This window comes from Aulostomus chinensis, chromosome 21 (genome assembly GCF_037954235.1).
Source record: "Aulostomus chinensis isolate RoL2024-O1b breed Wild chromosome 21, RoL_Achi_v1.0, whole genome shotgun sequence".
NCBI classification, from domain to species: Eukaryota; Metazoa; Chordata; class Actinopteri; order Syngnathiformes; family Aulostomidae; genus Aulostomus; species Aulostomus chinensis.
The window spans coordinates 24,386,912-24,413,265 of NC_141340.1; the positions used below are offsets into that span (position 1 = coordinate 24,386,912).

General features: G+C 49.0%; 1 protein-coding gene across 1 annotated transcript in view; it reads left to right on the forward strand.

Annotated features, from left to right (window-relative positions):
* Positions 1-1,341: 1,341 nt before the first annotated feature.
* The window catches only part of plppr4b (phospholipid phosphatase related 4b), a 34,136-nt gene continuing 9,123 nt past the window's right edge, over positions 1,342-26,354 (forward strand). Inside the window, exons 1-5 of the mRNA XM_086191732.1 lie at positions 1,342-1,599; positions 19,945-20,130; positions 21,711-21,840; positions 22,028-22,223; positions 24,743-24,800. Coding sequence (XP_086047858.1) covers positions 1,528-1,599; positions 19,945-20,130; positions 21,711-21,840; positions 22,028-22,223; positions 24,743-24,800 — 642 coding nt within the window. The 5' untranslated portion in view covers positions 1,342-1,527. The remainder of the gene's footprint in view (positions 1,600-19,944; positions 20,131-21,710; positions 21,841-22,027; positions 22,224-24,742; positions 24,801-26,354) is intronic.

Sequence of the window (26,354 nt, forward strand, 5' to 3'; positions counted from 1 at the left end):
CATCATCCATCCATCATCCCTCCATCCCTCCCTGTTCCCCCTCTTCTCCTGTTCAGGGTGGTGGAGGTGGAGCCTATCCCAGCAGCCTTCCCCCTGGACAGGTCACCAGTCCATGGCAGGGCCAACACATAGAGACAGACAACCATTGGCTCTCCCAGCCACGCCTACAGTCAATTTAGAGTCTGGATTAACCTGGTCCCTCTTGATGTCTTTGGACTGTGGAGGAAGCTGGAGTACCAGAGAGAACCCAGCAGGAACAGGGAGAACATGGAGACTCACCCAGAAAGACCCCGTGCTGCAGCCGGGGCTCCACCCACAACCTTCTTGCTGGGGGGCCACAGGGAGGACCACTGCTCCACCGGGCCGCCTCAGGAAAGGATCTGAGTTCTTTTTCCATGCCAACAGGTCTGGGATCAGTGTTCCAGTGACTCTGTGGTTCAGTAAAGTGTGTTTTATCATGGCGGCCTGCGTCATGAAAACACCAGCACCACCACACGAGTTTCTATTTCTAGAGATGCACACTTTTCTCGATCCGTCCAGAAGGAAACTCTTTATTTGCTCAGTTCTCACGAGATTTGTCTCCTCCACGAGCGGCTCTGCTGTGGAAACTGAATCACAGGTGGATTCATTCATGGCAACAAAAATAAAGGTGAGTAAGGTGAGGAACTGCACTGATGCAGGGACCAGAGACGCTGCATCAGTGTGTTGATAAATCATGTTCTCAGTGTTCTTGAATCATTCAGCCGTTTAATACCAGATCCCAGCGCCCACCTGCACGTGCACAACAAAGAACAGCTGAGCTGGGAAACGAGGCCTGGAGGAAGTTGAGTAATCGATTACTCGAGTTCCTCGTGTCAGCCCTGGTTCTCTCACTGAGGAGTGGTGATGTGGGCTATGAGAGGAGTCACTGGGAGCCGGTCTCCTTCTCACGGTGGTGCTGGAGCACTTTCTCCTCCTGCTCACCCCCAGTCACACCAGCTCAGCGCCCCCCCCCCCCCCCCAAAAAAAAAGAAAAGCACCTTATTAGAAATGACGATGACGTCAGCAAAGCTGATCAGCTCGGTCCGACGAGGCGAGTTCGTTGGAACAATGTTCTAGTTGTCCGCTCGTAAGCAGAGAACCTGGCGCGTTCCCTCCTGAGTCACCTGAGGAACCGTGGTCACCTGCCCGCGGGGACGCGCACGCTGACCACGGTTCCTGCCTGGTTGTTTCCATAAATGTGGGCGAGCTCCTGCCGAGTCAGGGGGGGGGGCCTTCAACTGGCCTCCTCCTCAATGCGCATGCGCACCCCCTCCTCCCTCCACGGCCGAGCATCTCCACCTGACAGCGCGTCAGAAGCGATTCACAGAACCGAGCCGCGGCCGCGTCAGCAGCTCAGCGACTGGGCCGCGTAGGCTGGTGGTCGTCCTGCCGCATCCTGCCGCCCGCGGCCGCATGGAGCGCTCCTGATCCCGCAGGACCCCCAAGGAGCGCGTCTCACCCTCGTCTCACCGCGGATCCGCTCGGAAATTCGGAAGGAGGCCCACCATGTCTGCCCGGGAGCGGGGGACCCGGACCAAGGACAGCGTCAGCCTGCTGCCCTGCTTCTACTTCGTGGAGGTGAGTTGATCCTGCCGCTGCACGCGCGCCTCTCAGACACCGCGGCCACGTCATTGGGTCGATATTTAGGTCAGACCCCGGGTCCGCGGCGGAACCGAACCCCCAGGACTGGGCTGAGTTCCCTCAGCCAGAACCGAAGCGGCGGGGCTTCACCTGCACGCACGTGCAAGTTTCTGTCCTGTTCCTCAGCTACGAGCATCGTTCACCTACCACGAGTACCGCTGTATACTAATACTACTAAGTAGTACCTCCCTGAGTGTACTGTGATTAGTGGTGTATGACTTCCTTTGGCACTAGTGTTGCATTTTCTCCCTGTATACCCTAATAGTAGTCATGTTTTACCTCCTTTAGAATACTAATCATAGTAATGAAGTACTTCCCTTTGCGTACTAGCATTGCTGCTACTATGCTGTAGTCACTACAATGTTATTACAGACATACTCAGTAGTAATTGCAATATTATTACGTGAGTATTCAGTAGTTATTACCACATCATTACATAAGTTCCCTGTACCCAGTTTTGAAGTATTACATGGGTACTCAGTAATCATTTCTACACTATTACCTGAGTTCTCTGTAGTTTTTCTTAATTATAACATGGCTACTCTGTAGTCAATACTACATTACATTAGTACACTGTAGTCATTATTACATTTTTACATGAGTACTCAGTGGTTATTAATGTAGAATTACACAGGTACTGAGTAGTCATTACAAAATCATGTGAGTACTCAGTATTCATTACTACATTATTCAAAGACTACTCAGAAGTTGACTGCAGTATTAGAGTTGAGGAGCAGTACAATAGTAGTACCCGTGAGGTACTCCAGGAGCCCACGGGAGTACAGGTGCAGGAGTAGAGTACTGAAGCAGTATTTCAGGGGCAGCAGTACAGTACTACAAGTGCAGTCCCACAGAAGTACAGGTGCAGTACTAAAGGAGCATGGGTGCAGTACTGCAGGTTCAGTACTACTGGAGTACCGGTTGAAATACAAGGGCTTCTGATGCTCTGGAGTCTCCCTGTCACTTATCCCAGCTCCACTGGCTTGACCCCTACAGTCCAACTGGCATCATGAGATATGGGTCTGCTGCTGCTCCCACACGTCCGTCACACGTCCATCATATGTCCATCATACGTCCATCATACGTCCATCATACGTCCGTCACACGTCCATCATATGTCCATCATACATCCATCATACGTCCATCATACGTCCGTCACACGTCCATCACACGTCCATCATACGTCCATCATACATCCATCATATTGCTATCATAGTTCCATCATATATCCGTCATACATTCATCATGTGTCCATCATACATCCATCATACGTCCGTCACACGTCCGTCATACGTCCATCATACGTCCATCATACATTCATCATGCGTCCATCATACATCCATCATACGCCCATCATACGTCCATCATACATTCATCATACGTCCATCATACATCCATCATACGTCCATCATACGTCCATCATACCTCCATCACACGTCCGTCACACTTCCATCACACGTCCGTCACACTTCCATCACACGTCCGTCACACGTCCGTCATACGTCCGTCACACGTCCATCACACGTCCATCACACATCCGTCATACGTCCATCATACGTCCATCATACGTCCATCATACATCCATCATACGTCCATCATACATCCATCATATTGCTATCATAGTTCCATCATATATCCGTCATACATTCATCATGCGTCCATCATACATCCATCACGCGTCCATCATACATCCATCATACGTCCATCATATTGCTATCGTAGTTCCATCATATATCCGTCATACATTCATCATGCGTCCATCATACATCCATCATACGTCCATCATACATCCATCATATTGCTATCGTAGTTCCATCATATATCCGTCATACATTCATCATGCGTCCATCATACATCCATCATGCGTCCATCATACATCCATCATACGTCCATCATATTGCTATGGTAGTTCCATCATATATCCGTCATACATCCATCATGCGTTCATCATACATCCATCATACATCCATCATACATCCATCATATTACTATCGTAGTTCCATCATATATCCGTCATACATTCATCATGCGTCCATCATACATCCATCATGCGTCCATCATACATCCATCATGCGTCCATCATACATCCATCATACGTCCATCATATTGCTATCGTAGTTCCATCATATATCCGTCATACATTCATCATGCTTTCATCATACATCCATCATATTGCTATCGTAGTTCCATCATATATCCGTCATACATTCATCATGCGTTCATCATACATCCATCATACATCCATCATATTGCTATCGTAGTTCCATCATATATCCGTCATACATCCATCATGCGTTCATCATACATCCATCATACATCCATCATATTGCTATCGTAGTTCCATCATATATCCGTCATACATTCATCATGCGTTCATCATACATCCAACACGTGTCCATCATACATCCATCATACATCCATCATATTGCTATCGTAGTTCCATCATATATCCGTCATACATTCATCATGCGTCCATCATACATCCATCATACGTCCATCATACATCCATCATATTGCTATCGTAGTTCCATCATATATCCGTCATACATTCATCATGCGTCCATCATACATCCATCATGCGTCCATCATACATCCATCATATTGCTATCGTAGTTCCATCATATATCCGTCATACATTCATCATGCGTCCATCATACATCCATCATACGTCCATCATACATCCATCATATTGCTATCGTAGTTCCATCATATATCCGTCATACATTCATCATGCGTCCATCATACATCCATCATGCGTCCATCATACATCCATCATGCGTCCATCATACATCCATCATACGTCCATCATATTGCTATCGTAGTTCCATCATATATCCATCATACATCCATCATGCGTTCATCATGCGTTCATCATACATCCATCATACATCCATCATATTGCTATCGTAGTTCCATCATATATCCGTCATACATCCATCATGCGTTCATCATACATCCATCATACATCCATCATATTGCTATCGTAGTTCCATCATATATCCGTCATACATTCATCATGCGTCCATCATACATCCATCATGCGTCCATCATACATCCATCATACGTCCATCATATTGCTATCGTAGTTCCATCATATATCCGTCATACATCCATCATGCGTTCATCATGCGTTCATCATACATCCATCATACATCCATCATATTGCTATCGTAGTTCCATCATATATCCGTCATACATCCATCATGCGTTCATCATACATCCATCATATTGCTATCGTAGTTCCATCATATATCCGTCATACATTCATCATGCGTTCATCATACATCCATCATACATCCATCATATTGCTATCGTAGTTCCATCATATATCCGTCATACATCCATCATGCGTTCATCATACATCCATCATACATCCATCATATTGCTATCGTAGTTCCATCATATATCCGTCATACATCCATCATGCGTTCATCATACATCCATCATACACCCCCAAGCTGGCTTTCATAGGGGATTCCCTCTTTTTTGTTTTTCTAATCCTTCTATTTACATTTAAATTCGCTGCTGCAACAATAAATGCGCCTGAGCAAGAGCAGGAACCCTCCTGGAGGCAGGAGCCGGCGTGAGCTGCTGCTTGCTCAAGTCTTCTTGGCCTACATTTCACAAACAGCAGGAGGCACCTAAACTAGGTCAGAGTGAGCAGGGAAGTACAGCACTGTTGTGTATGATCAGAGCCACCGAGTCTGTGTCAGCACGCTGAGCGAGTTGCCTCTTTGGCTCAGTGATGTCCTCTGTTCTAGCCAGGCATGGTCGCCATGTCACATGACTTATGTGGAGAGAGAGAGAGAGGGACCCCTGCGTGCCACTCATGATGTAGCCTTCCTACCCAGAGAGCTTCTCCTCCCGGCTCTGCTCACCACTGATGGAGGCAGAGAGATGCAAGGCGCTCTCCTCGTGTGATTTATCAGCTGCCATCTCCAATTAGTCCTCCTCCGTGATGATGCTGCCTCATGCCACCAAGGACAGAATCAAAGTTTAAAATTTCTATAATGAATGAGGTTTGATGCTTCAACAGATCCTTGGTCAACATGAAGAAAGACATGAATAAAGCAGGAAAGTGAGTAGTAATATATATTGTGATTATGTAACGGCCCGACTCCTGGTCCGTGGGTGGAGAGGGGTCCCCCCCAAACAGCTGGAACAAGGTGGGGTCAATGGACGGAGGCAACTGTGACTCCTAGATCAGCAGAAGGGCCAGAGGAGGCAAGCAGGAAGGTGAGTGGAGAGGAGCAGCGAACCAGAGGGATGTTGACAGTGTGTAAGTGAGGTGATGGAGGTGAGGTGAGACAGGAATCCAGACTAGCTGGATGGATCTTCCTCACCAAACTGCTATGGTGCTCTGTCACCTGGCAGTTAGAAGGGTAACACCCTGATGCTGTTGATGGACTCCAGCCATGCAGCAGCCAGCAGAACCCAGCTGACACCCTGAGGGTGACAGACACGTGTAGGTGTGAGCAGCCGCCTGGACCTGTTGGTTCAGCTGGTTTCTCATCTAAATCCAACATTTTGTAAAATGTCCAAATATGACTGCACGAGTTTAAAAGTGTAACCAGTAGTTGTTGCTGTTCCAAAGGGTTCCACATTAGGCCACAGCAGCAGTGGCAGTAGCAGTGGTGGTGGTAGCAGTGGCAGTAGCTGTGGCAGCGGTGGTGGTAGCAGTGGCAGCGGTAGCATTGGCAGCGGTGGCCATAGCCATGGCAGTGGTGGCCGTAGCAGTGGCAGTAACAGAGGCAGTGGTGGCAGTAGTAGTGGCAGTAGCAGTAGCAGTGGCAGCGGTGGCAGTAACAGTGGCAGTAACAGTGGCAGCCGTGGCAATGGCAATGGCAGTAGCAGTGGCAGCAGTGGCAGTAGCATTGGCAGCGGTAGCATTTCAAGCAGTGGCAGTGGTGGCAGTAGCAGTGGCAGTAACAGCGGCAGTGGTGGCAGTAGTAGTGGCAGTAACAGTAACAGTGGCAGCGGTGGCAGTAGCAGTGGCAGCAGTGGCAGCAGTGGCAGCAGTGGCAGTGGTGGCGGTAGCAGTGGCAGTGGTGGCGGTAGTAGTGGCAGTAGCAGTGGCAGTAGCAGTGGCAGTAGCAGCAGATAGGATCTGTGTTCTCTGCCTGACTGGTAGTGCAACTTTGATTTGGACCCAGTAAAGTGCAGCAAAGCTCCACTGTAAAGCTGCAGGCTACTTTTACTACTCTAAAGTGGAACAAATGGAAACATGAGGGGTTGAGCAACTGCTATGTGGAGCTGGGTAAATGTAAGAGAGTAAATCAGATGTGTGTGTGTGTGTGTGTGTGTGTGTGTGTGTGTTATCTCTGGATGTATACTGTACATATGTACATCCACTCAGAGGACCACAGAGGAGCCTCTGAAGACCTCAAGTCCTCCTGGCTGCTGGAGGAACAACAGGAAACATCTGCATGTAAACTTGTGTCCTTGTGAGAAGCTCATCAGAGAAAATGAACCTGTTGACACTTACTTCTTTTCTCCACCAATTCACCTGAAACATGAACAAACATTACTGACAAAGCCGCAGACACCATGGCGAGGGGTAACTAGTGGAAGAGGAGGTTCTGGTTCCCGATGAAGCTGAAACCATGTGATGGAAAACTGAAGTGGCTCCATAGTGGGACTGGTTCAGTGTGTCTGGCCCATCTGATTGCAGGTTTTACATTTTAGCAGCAGCATCAATGTAACAACAGACAACTTCAGAGCAGCAAGATAAGAACCCGGACCGGAGGAAGGACACAGAGGTGATCACGAGGTGGAGCTGGTGACACAGATCGTCTGTGTGATGGAGGAAGAGAGTGAACGGAGGCGAAACAAAGAGTGAGACAGAGGGAGTTGTAGCAGATGTAGGGCAATGGAGCATCGCTGCAGCGAGCAGAACTCTCCCCCAGGAGACGCTCACGCCACCAAAGCCTTTTCCCTGACTGCAGCAACACTGTACCACTGCTCAGGCTACGCTCACATTCACAGGATAGTCACAGTGCTTGACCCTGTGTTTGCAGTATATTCACAGGTGTGTATTGAATATTCATAGTATATTCACGTAGTCCTGACTGCCAGTGTTAAGGTGTGTTCACACCCAACACGACGCAAATTTTTCTCATGTTAAGTTTACATGTTAAGTCTATGCAGAGAGGCGATTGGACGCCATTTGTGTGTAAACTAGCCATGTGATGCGAATGATGCGGCGCGAATTTCGTGCATTCGCGTCTTCGCGCAAGTTGAATATTTTCAACTTGTGCGACAAATTCGCATGACTGTGTCGAGAGAGCCTATCAGCGCTGAGAATCCACTGGAGTCCGTCAACGGCCCTGGCTGTGGTTGGTGTCTGACCGTGATATCCTGGCACCGATCCTCGCCAACAGGTCATCGAACTGGACCCTCGTCAGACTGAAGTACCGCTGGAAACAGGCGTCGTCCAGGTGCAGTCCCTGGAGGAGGCGGTGAAAGTCACCCAGCTGTGTGCTCCTCCAGATTGTGTCATGGATCCGGATACAGCGGCATTTGGTCTTCCACAGTATCTGGGACTGCCACAACAGATACAAGCCAGCAACGGTTGTTAGGTCAGCCATGGTTGGTGATGGAAAGAAATGGTGGAAATAAATTCTCCTCGCAGAGGAAAAAAGTTGCGCGAATGACGCAAATAAAACACATGATCCAGCGGTCGAATTCGCCTAAATAAAGTGTTTGGTGTGAACACACTTTTTTCGGCAGTCACTTGAAGAACCACAACACCTGCTGGTTACCTCCACCGTTTCCCTGATTTCTGAGGTGATGCTTTTACATGTATATTTAAAAAACTACCATCTTCGGAGGGTCCATCTTGACCTTGGGACCCTCAGCCCAGACTCAAAGCAGATGTTCCAGTTTATGTAGCCACTTGGTTCTGGTGCTCCATGGAGGCTTTTCCTGCCTGTATCTCCTCCTGCTGCTATGGGCTGAACCGTCTCAGGGGGATCTTGACACTGCCTGCTCCTGGGGTCCTTGTTTAGACCTGGCCTCAACCCATCTGGGACTAGGTTCATGCTCCTAGGGGCCTGTCTGGTGATTTAGACCCAGGCCTGTTCCTGGGGTCCTGTCTGGAGGTGCAGACCTAAGCCTGCTCCTGGGGTCCTGTCTGGTGGTCTAGACCCTAGCCTCTATCCATCTGGTCCTGGTCCTGCACTACCATGAGTGGAGCCTCTTTGGTGTCTCCAGTCCAGTCTTCTCCAGCCCCTGGCAGGATTCTTGATGTCAGGCTCTTCTCCTACCTGGAGGTGGTTCCTGCCCTACAGGGGCTCGTCCCTCCTAGATGGTTCGTCTTCCTCCTCTGCAGTTATTTATAAATCTTTTTTTCCTCTATTTTATCAATTATTTATCAGGATTTGTTGCTGGCAGCAGCACAAATATACTCTTTCTCCCTCAGCATTCAGAAACTGTGATTGCAGTGGAAACTGTCTGTGGAAGAAGTTCAGCCTGACCAGTATATTGTGAGTAGATTGTTGGTAAAATGTCAGTGTGACATCATATAAGACAATCTATCGCCGTTAACTGGGTTTTGACCAAATATTCCTGTTGAGGCCGCACTGCATTATCAATAAAAGCAATCCTCCCCTGGAAAAAAAGAAACCAGTCAGAAACAGTGGCACTACCAGCATTATACTGATAAATAACCAGCAACTCCACTGTAGACACACGGCACCATGTTCAAGGCTAATGCTGCTCATGGTGAAAACCTGGCTGTCTCCATGCAGGACGCGTGCTGGGCACACCTGATGTTGCACCTCTCACATTTTAGTCCTGAGCAGCGATACAGTCGTTGTTATTATGAAGGGTGTATTTCAGCTCATCATTTGCTCTAAAGATAGTGAAAAGGCAGATGATGAACCTTTTACTTGTTTACTAACCCGTGACACAATCCGGAGGAGCACAGCTGGGTGAATTTCACTGCTTTCTCCAGGAACTGAGACTGGACGACGGCCGTTTCCAGCGGTAATTCAGTCTGACGAGGGCCCAGTTCGATGACCTGTTGGCGAGGATCGGTGCCAGGACATCACGGATGGACACCAACTACAGGCGCCAGGGCCGTTGACGTCAGTTATGTCACTGACCCCAGGGGAATCTTAACGCTGATAGGCTCTCTTGACACAATGCCACGTGTATTTGTCCCTCAAGGTGAATATTTTCGACTTGCGCGTAGACACTCATGCGCGTCGCAAAACTTGCACATTGCAACATTATTCACGTGATTCGCACCGCCCGGCAAGTATACACGCAAATTTGTATCTATTCGACTCTCTACAATGACTTAACATGTGATCTTAACACGTGAAAAATTTTCGTCGTGTGAACACGCCTTTAGAGGGAACGCAGCACTCCAGAGCAGTGAATGGCTGACTGCTAGACTGCTCCAGGGAGTCGTGTGTTTGCAGTATAAAAGGACAGCGGCTTCAATGTTACTGGCAGTTGAGGTGTTTCATCACAACCAGAACCATCAAATCTGCAAATCTGTAGGTACCTGCATCGAACAAGGTGTTGCCAGACATTCATATCTTTCAAAATAACAATGAAAAGTTTACATAGGCCACGTTCCATCATCTGTGCGTGCTGCCAGAGTTTGACTCCCCTTCAGCTCACGCTCAGTTTTATACTTTGAGATGTGAATCATAAGCAGACAGACAGCTAAACTCTCAGAGCTGCCTGACTGCTGGTGGCACTGGCCCAGCACCCGGCAGCAACCACCACCAGCCCAAACCTACTGGGGCCTCCTTTCACTTTTACACATCTATTATTCACACGCCACTGTCTCCTCCCTCCTCTCATCTCTAATGGCTGAGGGCCTGCCGGCAGCTCAGGGGATGGAGGAGCCATGATTTCGGAGGAGCCTTCTGTGGCACAAAGCTGAATAATTTTGGCCACTGAGTATTTGGGTCGATCCTACAGGGAGCAGGAATGTGCAGTCTGTTATAATCTATTGAATGTTAACAAGAACCTACAGCTGTGACGTCAGAGCAATGGAGGTCAGGCTTGATCCAAAGAGCCAGTCAACGTCTCACAAATGAACTGAAACCTGGACCTGGAAGCTCAACATATCCAGGGTTGACCCCCAACTATGAAAAAACACCTAAGAGTCACGCATACATGGACTGAAACATGTGAGGTTTCTAGGGCTGGAGATGTCTGCTGTAGAGGATTCAGCTGTCAAGATGTCAGACGTAGAGTTATCAGCTGTGGAGGTGTCCCCTGTAGAGGTGTGAGTGTAGAGGTGTCCCCTGTGGAGGTGTGAGTGTAGAGGTGTCAGTGTAGAGGTGAGAGTGTAGAGGTGTCCCCTGTAGAGGTTTGAGTGTAGAGGTGTCCCCTGTAGAGATTTGAGTGTAGAGGTGTCCCCTGTAGAGGTGTCAGTGTAGAGGTGTTTCCTGTAGAGGTGTCAGTGTAGAGGTGTTTCCTGTAGAGGTGTCAGTGTAGAGGTATCTCCTGTAGAGGTGTGAGTGTAGAGGTGTCCTCTGTAGAGGTTTGAGTGTAGAGGTGTCAGTGTAGAGGTGTCCCCTGTAGAGGTGTCAGTGTAGAGGTGTCTCCTTTAGAGGTGTGAGTGTAGAGGTGTCCCCTGTAGAGGTGTGAGTGTAGAGGTTTCCCCTGTAGAGATGTGAGTGTAGAGGTTTCCCCTGTAGAGGTGTGAGTGTAGAGGTGTTAGTGTAGAGGTGAGAGTATAGAGGTGTCCCCTGTAGAGGTTTGAGTGTAGAGGTGTCCCCTGTAGAGGTGTGAGTGTAGAGGTGTCCTCTGTAGAGGTTTGAGTGTAGAGGTGTCAGTGTAGAGGTGTCCCCTGTAGAGGTGTCAGTGTAGAGGTGTCTCCTTTAGAGGTGTGAGTGTAGAGGTGTCCCCTGTAGAGGTGTGAGTGTAGAGGTTTCCCCTGTAGAGATGTGAGTGTAGAGGTTTCCCCTGTAGAGGTGTGAGTGTAGAGGTGTTAGTGTAGAGGTGAGAGTATAGAGGTGTCCCCTGTAGAGGTTTGAGTGTAGAGGTGTCCCCTGTAGAGGTGTGAGTGTAGAGGTTTCCCCTGTAGAGGTGTGAGTGTAGAGGTGTTAGTGTAGAGGTGAGAGTATTGAGGTGTCCCCTGTAGAGGTTTGAGTGTAGAGGTGTCCCCTGTAGAGGTGTGAGTGTAGAGGTGTGAGTGTAGAGGTGTTAGTGTAGAGGTGAGAGTATAGAGGTGTCCCCTGTAGAGGTTTGAGTGTAGAGGTGTCCCCTGTAGAGGTGTGAGTGTAGAGGTGTGAGTGTAGAGGTGTCCCCTGTAGAAGTGTGAGTGTAGAGGTTTCCCCTGTAAAGGTGTCAGTGTAGAGGTGTCCCCTGTAGAGGTGTGAGTGTAGAGGTGTCCCCTTTAAAGGTGTCCCCTGTAGAAGTGTGAGTGGAGAGGTGTCTCCTGTAGAAGTGTCAGTGTAGAGGTGTCCCCTGTAGAGGTGTGAGTGTAGAGGTGTCCCCTGTAGAAGTGTGAGTGTAGAGGTTTCCCCTGTAAAGGTGTCAGTGTAGAGGTGTCCCCTGTAGAGGTGTGAGTGTAGAGGTGTCCCCTTTAAAGGTGTGAGTGTAGAGGTGTCCCCTGTAGAAGTGTGAATGTAGAGGTGTACTCTGTAAAGGTGTGAGTGTAGAGGTGTCCCGCTGTAGAAGTGTCAGTGTAGAGGTGTCCCCTGTAGAGGTGTGAGTGTCGAGGTTTCCCCTGTAGAGGTGTCAGTGTAGAGGTGTCTCCTGTAGAAGTGTCAGTGTAGAGGTGTCCCCTGTAGAGGTGTCAGTGTAGAGGTTGTTTCCTGTAGAAGTGTCAGTGTAGAGGTGTCCCCTGTAAAGGTGTCAGTGTAGAGGTGTCCCCTGTAGAGGTGTGAGTGTAGAGGTGTCCCCTGTAGAAGTGTGAGTGTAGAGGTGTCCCCTGTAGAAGTGAGAGTGTAGAGGTTTCCCCTGTAAAGGTGTCAGTGTAGAGGTGTCCCCTGTAGAAGTGTGAGTGTAGAAGTGTCCCCTTTAAAGGTGTGAGTGTAGAGGTGTCCCCTGTAGAAGTGTGAGTGTAGAGGTGTACCCTGTAAAGGTGTCAGTGTAGAGGTGTCCCGCTGTAGAAGTGTCAGTGTAGAGATGTCCCCTGTAGAGGTGTGAGTGTCGAGGTTTCCCCTGTAGAGGTGTCAGTGTAGAGGTGTCTCTTGTAGAAGTGTCAGTGTAGAGGTGTCTCTTGTAGAAGTGTCAGTGTAGAGGTGTCCCCTGTAGAGGTGTCAGTGTAGAGGTGTCTCCTGTAGAAGTGTCAGTGTAGAGGTGTCCCCTGTAGAAGTGTGAGTGTAGAGGTGTCTCCTTTAGAGGTGTGAGTGTAGAGGTGTCCCCTGTAGAGGTGTGAGTGTAGAGGTGTCCCCTTTAAAGGTGTCCCCTGTAGAAGTGTGAGTGTAGAGGTGTCCCCTGTAGAAGTGTGAGTGTAGAGGTGTCCCCTGTAGAAGTGAGAGTGTAGAGGTTTCCCCTGTAAAGGTGTCAGTGTAGAGGTTTCCCCTGTAGAGGTGTCAGTGTAGAGGTGTCTCCTTTAGAGGTGTGAGTGTAGAGGTGTCCCCTGTAGAGGTGTGAGTGTAGAGGTGTCCCCTTTAAAGGTGTCCCCTGTAGAAGTGTGAGTGTAGAGGTGTCCCCTGTAGAAGTGTGAGTGTAGAGGTGTCCCCTGTAGAAGTGAGAGTGTCGAGGTATCCCCTGTAAAGGTGTCAGTGTAGAGGTTTCCCTGTAGAGGTGTCAGTGTAGAGGTGTCTCCTGTAGAAGTGTCAGTGTAGAGGTGTCCCCTGTAGAGTTATCAGTGTAGAGGTGTCTCCTGTAGAAGTGTCAGTGTAGAGGTGTCCCCTGTAGAAGTGTGAGTGTAGAGGTGTACCCTGTAAAGGTGTCAGTGTAGAGGTGTCCCGCTGTAGAAGTGTCAGTGTAGAGGGGTCCCCTGTAGAGGTGTGAGTGTAGAGGTTTCCCCTGTTGAGGTGTCAGTGTAGAGGTGTCTCCTGTAGAAGTGCCAGTGTAGAGGTGTCCCCTGTAGAGGTGTCAGTGTAGAGGTGTCTCCTGTAGAAGTGTCAGTGTAGAGGTGTCCCCTGTAGTTATCAGTGTATAGGTGTCTCCTGTAGAAGTGTCAGTGTAGAGGTGTCCCCTGTAGAAGTGTGAGTGTAGAGGTGTACCCTGTAAAGGTGTCAGTGTAGAGGTGTCCCGCTGTAGAAGTGTCAGTGTAGAGGGGTCCCCTGTCGAGGTGTGAGTGTAGAGGTTTCCCCTGTTGAGGTGTCAGTGTAGAGGTGTCTCCTGTAGAAGTGTCAGTGTTGAGGTGTCCCCTGCAGAGGTGTCAGTGTAGAGGTGTCCCCTGTAGAGGTGTGAGTGTAGAGGTTTCCCCTGTAGAGATGTGAGTTTAGAGGTGTCCCCTGTAGAGGTGTCAGTGTAGAGGTGTCCCGCTGTAGAAGTGTCAGTGTAGAGGTGTCCCCTGTAGAGGTGTGAGTGTAGAGGTTTCCCCTGTAGAGTTTTCAGTGTAGAGGTGTCTCCTGTAGAAGTGTCAGTGTAGAGGGGTCCCCTGTAGAGGTGTCAGTGTAGAGGTGTCTCCTGTAGAAGTGTCAGTGTAGAGGTGTCTCCTGTAGAAGTGTCAGTGTAGAGGTTTCCCCTGTAGAGGTTTCAGTGTAGAGGTGTCTCCTGTAGAAGTGTCAGTGTAGAGGTGTCCCCTGTAGAGTTATCAGTGTAGAGGTGTCTCCTGTAGAAGTTTCAGTGTAGAGGTGTCCCCTTTAGAGGTGTCAGTGTAGAGGTGTCTCCTGTAGAAGTGTCAGTGTAGAGGTGTCCCCTGTAGAGGTGTCAGTGTAGAGGTGTCCCCTGTAGAGGTTTGAGTGTAGAGGTTTCCCCTGTAGAGATGTGAGTTTAGAGGTGTCCCCTGTAGAGGTGTCAGTGTAGAGGTGTCTCCTTTAGAGGTGTGAGTGTCGAGGTGTCCCCTGTAGAGGTGTCAGTGTAGAGGTGTCCCCTGTAGAGGTGTGAGTGTAGAGGTTTCCCCTGTAGAGATGTGAGTGTAGAGGTGTCTCCTGTAGAAGTGTCAGTGTAGAGGTGTCCCCGGTAGAGGTGTCAGTGTAGAGGTGTCCCCTGTAGAGTTGTCAGTGTAGAGGTGTCTCCTGTAGAAATGTCAGTGTAGAGGTGTCCTCTGTGGAGGTGTCAGTGTAGAGGTTTCACCTGCAGAAGTGTAAGTCTAGAGGTGTCCCCTGTAGTGGTGTCAGTGTAGAGGTGTCCCCTTTAGAGGTGTCAGTGTAGAGGTGTCTCCTTTAGAGTTTTGAGTGTAGAGGTGTCCCCTGTAGAGGTGTCAGTGTAGAGGTTTCCCCTGTAGAGGTGTCAGTGTAGAGGTGTCCCCTGTAGAGGTGTCAGTGTAGAGGTGTCCCCTGTAGAGGTGTCAGTGTAGAGGTGTCCCCTGTAGAGGTGTCAGTGTAGAGGTGTCCCCTGTAGAAGTGTCAGTGTAGAGGTGTCCCCTGTAGAGGTGTGAGTGTAGAGGTGTCCCCTGTAGAGGTGTGAGTGTAGAGGTGTCCCCTGTAGAAATGTCAGTGTAGAGATGTCCCCTGTAGAGGGGTCAGTGGAGAGGTGTCAGTGTAGAGGTGTCCCCTGTAGAGGTGTGAGTGTAGAGGTGGACCTTGATTTCATCAGGAACTGTTGTCTTTGAATTCACAAGTCTTAAGATCATCTAGAACACGTGGTCCAAGATTTACTGTGTTTTTCAGATGCATCGCTGTCTGTTAAGCATGCCTTTGCAAGAAAAAACAAAAAAACCCACAAGATGCACCAAGAAGGAGAGCCTGAGAGACTGAAGGAGAGACTGGCTGGTCAGAGACCAGTCTTACAGTCTGTTTCAATTGTATTAATATCGTCAGTAAGCTTGGGTCTGAACTCCAGACGAAATGCAATACTGAAACTAAATGTGTGGACTCTTGGTTGCACCATGGAGACACAGGGTGGAACATCCAAACTCATCACTATATGGCAGCAGAAATGGCTGCCAGCAGGACTCCTGCTCACACCGTCTTTCGCACCAGGCTTCCTGGTGTCCACTAGCACCTGAACATTTTGGTCCGCTGTCGCAGAGAGGCCAACAGCCTTTACTTCTGATTGTAAACAAGGACGGATCCTCGTGCAGCAGAGGCCTGTGTTGGTTTGAAATATCGATCCCCCTGGATCAAAACTTTTGATAATCTAATCTTTTTCAGTTTCCTTTTCAGTCAGCTGACAACACCGAGGACAGGTGAAATTACCAGGTGGGGAAGTGACAGATCTCATCTGATCAGATGGTGAACGGAAGGTGAACCAATCATTTCCTCTCTGTGTCGCGATGGAGGCTGATCAGACTCACCAACGCAGGATCACACTGATGATGCTTAATCACCTGAACACTACTTATTCAGCGAGGACAAGTAGCAGCACAGCGAATGTCTTCTCGGGTCCACCTGCAACATCACTCTCTGGAGCTCCAGACACTGCAGCAGCTGGACTTCACTTGCCTCTTGAATGTTAGGAATCAGTGTGTGGTGTTTCAAGCAGACGATTTTCATGAAACCAAGGGAACGACACTGGTGATGGCACCTCCCTTCACAACGAATGACAACTTCTGACTAGGCTCCGTTAGCTGGTGTGTGCTAGCATAACGCGCCTATAAACCCTAGCCGAGGTCAGGACATAGGTTCCCAAAATGTACAATTGTTCTCTTCATATTCAGCTCACCACTGCACAGACTGACATAGAAAACTGGCTTTTGTTAGAAGACAGGATGGACAGCAGAAGACAGAAGACAAGCGTTCAATTCTTATTGTTCAGTAAACAGTAGCTATGCAGTAAACTCATTTTGAATATGTAGTATTCAGGATTTTAGTATTCAGGCACAGGCCTAATGGTATGCCAGCTTTCAGCCACATGCGTCCGTGTGCATTGCTGGTAACCCTGCTGCTAACCCTAAACCCTGGTAACAGAGCGCATTAGCAGGATACAGGAGATATTCACTGTTCTGCTAATTCATAATTAATTATTTTTTTAAAAAATATCAGGCTATGTTTTGAGGATCAAAGAAAAAGTCAAGGAAACTTCATGGTCACAGATAAGAACATGATTGGAGCAGCACAAAATGCTGCTGGCGAAACAGTCACATGAAATCAGCAGAAGCAGTTCTGACGGAAGAAGAGAGAGAAAAAAGGTTGTTGATGTCTTGGGAGCAGATTCGTCTCCATAACTGTTTGAGTTAGTGTGGAAAGTGGCAAACCAACCAACCGCCATGATGCAATGTGGGTTAGTAGAATATGTCTCCACCTGGACATAGCTCACACTAACGATAGCGACGAGGCACCTGAATTTACACCTGCCTCTGATGAGGCGTGAGAGGGAGGCTGAAGCATCGATGGTTCAACTAACCCAGAATATCACGTTAAAGGAACACAACAAGTTCTAGATTCTCTGATTGTCCATCGTCCCCAGAACCAGAGAAGAAAACAGAGCCCCTCCTCTCGGGAGCTGGGTCCCAGGCTAGTTAGCTTAGTGCAACGACTGGTAGTCGGTGAGAAGTGTTAGCATAGCTCTGTCTCTGCCTGCATTAATATAATGAGGGTTGTATGTAACACCCTCTACCAGTCATTGTGCTAGGCTAACTGGACGGAACCTGGGCTAGCTGATGCTAACACTTCCCACCCACTACCAGTCACTGTGCTAAGATAACTAGCCTGGACCTGTGCTAGCTGATGCTAACACTTCCCACCCACTGCCAGTCACTGTGCTAAGATAACTAGGCTGGACCTGAGCTAGCTGATGCTAACACTTCCCACCCACTACCAGTCACTGTGCTAAGCTAATTGGATGGGACCTGAGCAAGCTGATGCTAATACTTCCCACCCGCTACCAGTCACTGTGCTAAGCTAACTAGCCTGCTCCCTAGAGGGTCTCCATCTGTCTGGTTGAGGGGATGATTGGCAGTAAGAGACTTTCTGTATAAATTGTCATGTTCCTTCAATAACTGTGGGATTCACTAGAACATTGCTAAAAGAATCAGATGAGTAAATGTAATATATTTTCAATATAAAGTCCATATTAACTATCACAGCAAAGAATACCGACTACTGACTACTCGGAGCAGCGCATCCATAAATCAGTCTTTATGGATCCAGCAGGGTCAGTGACTGTCTTCACCAGCAGCAGCCTTAAACAACCTATTTAACTCTCCAACAAACACGAGGATTAATCTGCATGCGCAGAGACATGGAAGCGAATCAAACCTGATTATCTGCCTGAGAAATTTATGCTGCACTTTCAAAATAACAAGATGTAGCATAAAATATCCTCTGGAGATCTGGTACATTGAGTGGACGCCTCTTTCGAGAGCAGCTCCGTATTCAAAGCATGAGCAGTGCAGTGCTGACACCACTGACCTATATTCCTCTCCTCCAGTAGAGATGCAGCTGGAGGAGAGATGGGGGGGGGGCTGCATGAGCTACTTTCTAAACCGAAGCGAGACACATCGTGCACGCTTGTTGCCTCATGCATTTATTCAGGATCAAACTAAAAGATCACAAGATCTGAGCTTTGAAGGAACAATCAGATCACTTGATAAAAGGAACTCATGGAATGGTTGCTGTTTCTCCCGAGCCCAACGACGGCAGACTGAAACAACAGTTCATGTAGTTCCAGATGACTCCTCCCCCCGGTTTCTCCTCACACCGTCATTTCTGCAGTGATTGGCTCTCATCAGTCTCTCACCTGATCAGATATCTATGCTGGCAAGTTATTCAGCTCCAGAATCGAGTGACACACGTTACATGTCAGCGTGAATGAATCTGTGGTTCAACCTGAATCAGAAACTTCCAGCAGAATCACCTCCAAAGACTCACAGCAGCTCTGATTACACCATCACACTAATAAGTCAGCCTTGCAGCTTTTATTTTGAAGGCAAGATAACTGCACAGGAAGTGACTGATCACAGATTAGGCCTGGCGACAGAAAAAAGTCATGAACCCCCTTAGTTTACTCATGAAGGTGAGTACTCGATTTCTAACGTCCATCCTTGGTGTCAGGGTGTGTGGACCAGGACCAGGGAGGTCCCAGCGTGCCCTGGGCTCCTATGAGAGGGTCTTCCAGCTCATCAGAGCTGATGATGCTGCGGGCCGCGCTCACAAGCCTCTGATGACCCGTCAGCCTCCTGCCTTCACACGCCGCTCAGTGAAGACGTCCATGATCTCTTTTTTACGTCACCCAGCAGCATCGTGGGTCCTCCTCCAAGTGTCAGGGCTGTTCCCTGTGACTCGACAGAGGAAATGATGATGGTCCAAAGCCCTCGTGAGCTGCAAATAACGAGAAGCGACAGACGAACTGTCGAGTCACAGGGAACAGCCCTGACACCTGGAGGAGGACCCATTTCCTCTACGATAAAGACGCAAATGTAGAAGACAGAAGAGAACTGAAATTTCAAAGTGAGAGACGCTCGTGCTAACAGTCCCTGCAGGGACTCCGTGTCTGTCCCAGTCAGTCCTCCGGTGGACACCATGGTCCGATTCTACAGAATCAGTCGATCACGTTTTTAGTCTCTGTGTTCGATATCTCTGAGCCTGGAAGAGCCTCGTTCTGATTTGACTGCTGGCGAGCCGCTGGTGGTCAGGCCTGGTTGCGGTCTGTCTCTGAGCCTGGTGGAGGTCGTGTTCCCAGCCCCTCTGAAGATCGGCGGAGCTGTCAGGTTCCAAACCTGTAAAGACTCCAACAGGCTGACAGAAGCTGAATGATTTCTAGTGGTTTCATCTGCAATGGCGGGACGTGTGAGGATGAGTGGCCTCTTCGTCTAGCTGGTGATGTTCTCTGGACCGTCGTCATGGTTGCAACTCTGCTTTGCACAGTGGCCATCAGCTAAATGCCACGACCTCCCAGTAACGGACTGACACACCGGCAGCCGAGTGTCGGCGGGGTGATGGAGAGGACACCAGCAGCTTTATGACCCGCTCTTGATTCCACGTGTGGGATTGATGTTCCGTCTGCGCGCTGCTATAGAGAGAGACGAGCCTGCTCGCTGGGTCTCTTCTGCTGGATGAGAGGGCTTGTGCACTGAGCATGCTCAGAAGAATAATTAAATCCACATGCCATCCTCCATCACCCCCCTCAGGTCATGAAAACTATTTTCCATTCCTCCGTCGTTATCAAATCAAATTAGCATGTTCGGTGAACCCTGGTCTTATGGGGACATTTGCGGATTCACGGCCTGTTTATCTTTTTATTTAGTTGCTGGCATTTTGTTGAAGCTGATGAATTTTTCTGTCTGTCTTCTTCCTCTGGTGTCCCTGACAGCTGCCGATCCTGGTCTCATCCGTGGTCAGCCTGTACTTCCTTGAGTGGACAGATGTCTTCAAGCCGGTGAAGTCTGGTTTCAACTGTCATGACCGCAGCCTGAGCCTGCCCTACATTGACCCCAACCACGAGGTCGTCCCCCTGCTGATGCTGCTCAGCCTTGCCTTCGCAGGGCCCGCCATCACGGTACCAACAGCCGCCGCACACTCTGATGTACTACCGGACGGAAGTGGCCGTCTAAACCTCCAGCATTGATGTTTGAAGAGAAATGAACATCATTGTTCATATTTGTGTGTTTTTGCTCAGAAAAGATCATTCCTGCATCATGGCTTCAGCTTGTGTCACACACCACACACACATGTTCTGTCCCTGACCGAAGCTCGTCCATCTAGTCTGATGCTTGACTGAGTGAGGGCCCAGAGCACAGTGGGACGGACCAGGCCGGGACCCTGCTGCAGGGCCCCACAAGCTGGAGGGCCTCTTTATGTTTGATATTTCAAAACCAACAAATCCTCTTTGACACAATAATGGCAGAATATCGATGAATGATACAAGCTCATGAGTATCAACCACGTACACGCTCAACATGAGGACACGCCTCTGAGGAAACACGGGTAAAACATGAAACCCAACATTAGAATTAGATCAGATTAACGTTACTGTCAGAAATGATCGTTTCACACAATACAGCTCATCTTGAGAGAAAAGATGCACATAAGAGGTGAAACACTGAGGCTTCTCATGCTGGACGTTCCGTCAGGTTCTCTCAGGAGGGAAGGAGAGACGTTCCACCGATGAGAGGATGAACGTCCCCTCTCAGCTCTGTCGTTATCTCCACGCTCCATGTGCACGACGCAGCAGCTCCTCTGGAGTCAAGTCGTTTCGTTACTCAGACCTCCTCTAAGCTGCTTTTTGTCCAAAACCGCCAGCTCAACAGCATTTGCTGACAAAAAGGTATTAAACACCCCCACAAGCCTGTTTGTGAGAGCTCAGCCGCCGGGCTCGTCCTCGCCAGTCTCTGATGTCACTGGAGCCGCTCACCTCCTCCAGCCTCAGTCTGATGTGATGACTGATAGAAGGGAGGGCGAGGTGTGAACGTGCTCACCAACGGGGACTGAGAATCAGCCCACATCACGTCAGCAAGGCACTACTGAAGCTTCACGCGCACTTTCACAAAATCATGGAGGAAACGTCCTCATGTGAAGTTTTCCTCCTGACGGCGGTTGCGCTCGTTAACTGGTTCAGTCTTTTCTCCCTAAACGACATGTTGGCCCACTGAGTCAAACACTGGTGTTTCACTCTGCCATGACGTCTCTGCTGCCCCATCTGTCACGCCTCTGGTGCCGGGCTCTGACCGTATGTGACCTGTTTTCACTGTCTTAGTTCTCAGTGGCGTTGATGGTAGTGGTAGTGGTGGTGGTGGGGGCCTGGTTTCACCTTCAGTGTAAGGTGCTTGCAGTTACAAGCAGTTCCTCATCTGCTAAATTGTTAGAGCATTGATGAACGTTTGACTGAGTCCAGGACCGGCCCGCTAAGTTCTGCCTGCATGGTGAATTATTCAAGGAGCATCCTGACACGTCGGGCGTGAACGTATCACACACAATTAAAGGTTAAGTGCTTGTTTAACAATGCAGGATTAAATCCCAACATATGGTGGATGAACCAGAACACCACAGTACTGCTAGTCTCGCTGGTCTGGTTCTGTGAGCAGGCTGCATGCAGAAGCTACGTAGGGAAACACGTATGCGCCCTGTTTGTGTCAGCAGATCATGATCGGAGAGGCCATCCTCTTCTGCTGTCTGTCTCGGAGGAAGAGCGGCGCCGGCGCAGAGGCCAACATCAACGCCGCGGGCTGTAACTTCAACTCCTTCATACGCAGAGCTGTCCGCTTCGTTGGTACGTTTCTACACACACACAGAGGATCCACTTCACCCGGGGGGGGGGCCCTCAGTGGGTTCCAGCCAGCACCCGAAGCGCTGCTCATGTGTCTGAATGTATGAGTGATCAAACATGCAGACGGTGTGGTGCTCTGACGCCACAACTAAACCAGAACTGAAAACCTTTGGTCTTCTCTGGTCCTCAGGTGTTCACGCGTTCGGCCTCTGTGCCACGGCGCTCATCACGGACATCCTGCAGCTGATGACGGGCTACCCAGCACCCTACTTCCTCACCGTGTGTAAACCCAACTACACCACGCTCAACGTCAGCTGCGAGCAGAACCCCTATGTGATGGAGGACATCTGCTCGGGGGCCGACCCCGCAGCCATCACCCAGGGCAGGTCAGCAGACACACCTGAGTGGGACTGTAACTGTGAAGGTGCTCGCCAGTGTCGGCCGCTGTGGGTTGGTTCTGGATGTGCCTCTCAATGATGTCATAGATCCAGAAACGCTGGTGTTTTAGTTTTACTTCGTAACTCAGACCTCCACAGATGAAGACTGCGTAACATGTGACTCCTCCCAGCAGTTTTTACTTGGCACCAACTCACAACCCAGCGCACTCAGGCCAGGTGTGTTTGGCAGGTGTAGACCACACCCTTTACTCACCTACAGAGTAGTATTCTAACAATGATGGTACAAATACATCAGTCCTACACATACAGGCTGAAATACCAGGAGAAAGCAGCAGGAGAGAGCAGAGTTAGCAATATTTATCAGTGGGTATGTATGTGCTCGGACCCCAGTGCATCATGGGAGATCCACCTGTAGTCTAGACTCGATGCTGGGCCAAGAACAATAACCTCAGTTTTGTCTTTGTTTCTTAGCAGAGACTTGCAGGTCGTTCAGGTAGCTGGTGGTTTCATCAGGCCTCAGGAATGACTAACCCAGTGGGCTTCATTAACACCCTCCACTTTAGTCTCAAACTTGTGTCGCCTCATTCATCCATTCACACTCACTCACCCCTACACTGATGGCGAACGCTGTGAGGCCAAACCAGTAACCCCGACACAAGAGGCTGGCCTCTCTGCTTCTGTGAGGTTGAACTGAATCCCATCTCCATGTGAATCTGTGCATGAGACAGGCGACAGCGTCGGGATGTGGGCTAGGAGGATGGGGAAGGTTTGACCCGTGAATTTGGGACACACAAGCAGACGATGCAGGCTAAATATAACCAAGAGCTCCTGGGATAAACAGGCTCTTCTGCTCTCTCGGTGGCAGCTTCAGCTTCACTCTTGTTTCTAGAGCCACATGAAAAGCTCTTTTGCTGCAGTGGTCTTGCACCAGGGGTATTCTCAACCCAATTTAGGAGACAACACACACCGTGTACCAACTGCAATCATTCAGCAAGTATGAATTACAACGCAATCACTTTCTGGTTTGGCGACCCAGGGGCGTCCACGCCATGTCTCAGCTTCATTCTCCTCCCTCAATTCCTGCGTCGTGTCTTCTCTGAAACAACAAATGTATGGCGATTAAAGACCAGTGAATCGAGAAGTTGTCTGAGTGCTGGGAGGACCTGCAGGCGTGTGGAAGTCCAGTGTGTCACACTAAGTCATGAAGACTCATGAGGTCAGAGCAGCTGAAACGTGACTGGAGCAGGTTTCCAGCCTGGTGCTCCTCTGCAACCACGTGTCTCCACAAGAGTTGACAGCAGGGCGCGGCTGAGTGGTCACACACAACCTCCCCTTTGCTGCACTGCCAACAGTATCAATCATACAAGGGGGGGGGGCATGTATTGTAAAATTATTCATGTTGACAACACAATCAGATGTAGATTGACTTCCTGTTAGAGAAGAAGATGAAGAGACAGAATGAATAAGAGACAGAGACGGCAGTCAACACCAAAAAGTAAACCCCTAAATGTCTCAGCAGATCATCTGTAGCTTGGAAACAAGAGACAGAACCAAAATACAAGACAGAGAACCACAGGATGAGACAGAGAACCACAGTACAAGACAGAGAACCACAGGATGAGACAGAGAACCACAGTACAAGACAGAGAACCACAGGATGAGACAGAGAACCACAGTACAAGACAGAGAACCACAGGATGAGACAGAGAACCACAGTACAAGACAGAGACCCACAGGATGAGACAGAGAACCACCGTACAAGACAGAGTACTACAGGATGAGACAGAGAACCACAGTACAAGACAGAGTACTACAGTAAGGGACAGAGTACTACAGCACAAGACAGAGAAGTGCAGTATGGACCCTAAAGTTGTTGTACTTCAGCAAATGTCCAGTGTCACATGGGTCCATTCTACTGCACGCCCTGAGGTCTCTGTCCTACCTGATGTCCCCAGAGACAACAGCTAAACAGGACGTAGTGCGGTTCATCAGGGACTTGTGTGTGTGATCAGAATTCCGACCATTCAGAACCCTTGCGGACACAAACTCTGAGAGACAAACACGAAGCAGCAAAGGTCGTTGACTCCCAGCCCACCGGCCGTGTTGTTGGCTGATATTCACAACAGTGACAACAGCAGGAAGATGCAGACAGAGTGTGAATGTCCGCGAGAGACGGGCAAGGTGAAGGTGGCCACGCGGACACAGTTAGCAGAAGGTTATTGGAGACCGTGTCCACGTGTCCTTGAGGAGGGGCACCAAACCCTCATGGCTCCTGATGAGAAGACGCTGGCTGCCTGATGACTGGCGTGACAGCAGACGTCTTCATTATCATGTGAAAGCTTAAAATGTTTGTGTTGCAGGATTTTGGGGTGGACGTACGAGAGAAGAGGCGTCCAATTTCCTCCCCCACCAATCAGCTGTGTGTGTCTCATTATCGGTGTGCAGCTGGACGTGGTAAATCCCCTCTCCACCGCCTGAGTCTATTTCTGTTCTCTCATCTCTTGCAGAAAATCCTTCCCGTCGCAGCACGCTACTCTAGCATCATTCGCCGCCGTCTATGTGTCGGTGAGTAACACTTTGAGCCCTCGCTGATGTTCAACCCTGCTCACCCTCTCACGTGGAGCTTAATGATGAGGGGAAGTTAACACAGTCGGCCCAGATTAGCTGCCTTTTCTTGGACACGCCAGAATCGCTGCTCTACTGTGTAGAATCCACGCATCTCCCAAGCTTTTCGGGAACAAATCAGAAGAGCTCCATTTTTACACTATGCAGTTGCTTTGAGAGGCTTGAGAAGCTAATAAGAGAACAGAATTATGTCACTGGATTAAGAAACATTTAATTGCATAAAAGAGGACGTGTAGAGCAACACAAACATCTGCAGTGGAAAAGCTCGGCAGTCAATCAAACACCTAATCTGTCCTGAAACGCTGATGCATTCCTCAGCCCCTCCCCCGACTCTCACAAGTGAAGTCAGGCCCGATTCAAATGGAAAAACAAATGGCATCACTCAAACAGTCTTTTCAACTTGTGGGGTCCAGAATTTTGGTCCCCAGTGGGATCCTGGTTTCAGACCCAACAAATGCAGTAGCCCCCACTGGTCCACAGGCCGGGTGCATGAAGGAGCCTGCGTGGCGGTAAATTCTGGATATGTTTACAGAATCTTGAAGACAGTTTTGAATCTAACAGTGAGGAACGTCCTGCTCCTTGTTCCAACAGGATAATGGCTTTTAGTCAGCTGTCTTCGACAAGAAACATAAAAATATAATAATACTATAATAGTTCATTGAAAAGGTTAATGGACTCCTAACCTACAGCAGTGACAAAAATGAATGACAGTGCACTTTATTCATTTCTTAAATTACATCTGCGCAATTGTCAGTAGCTTAATATTATAATAGCTTATTAAAAGTGTCAATGAAGGTAAAGATTTTTGAACATATGTTGGAGTGATGGTATTGGCTCACATTTTTGTAGTTCTAGTAGAATAATAGTTACAACTATTGCGTACCGAGTCGTAGGATGGTGAATTGACCTGTGACTTTTGGCTGGGCGCGCTAATGTGAGCTAACTAACGTGAGCTAGCTAACATGACCGAATTAACATAAGGTGGCCAATAGGAGCTAGCTAGAGTGTCAGCGAGCACTTTTGTTCAGCTGAGCTTGAGGTCTTTTATTCTCTTCAGTGACTGGGAAATGCCTCAGTGATTGTAAGCCATCCATCCATCATCCATCCATCATCCATCCATCCATCCATCCATCCATCCATCATCCATCATCCATCCATCCATCCATCATCCATCATCCATCCATCATCCATCCATCATCCATCCATCATCCATCCATCCATCCATCCATCATCCATCATCCATCCATCATCCATCCATCATCCATCCATCCATCCATCCATCCATCCATCCATCATCCATCATCCATCCATCCATCCATCATCCATCATCCATCCATCATCCATCCATCATCCATCCATCCATCCATCCATTCATCCATCCATCATCCATCATCCATCCATCATCCATCCATCCATCATCCATCCATCCATCCATCCATCCATCATCCATCCATCCGTCATCCATCCATCCATCCCTCCATCATCCATCCATCC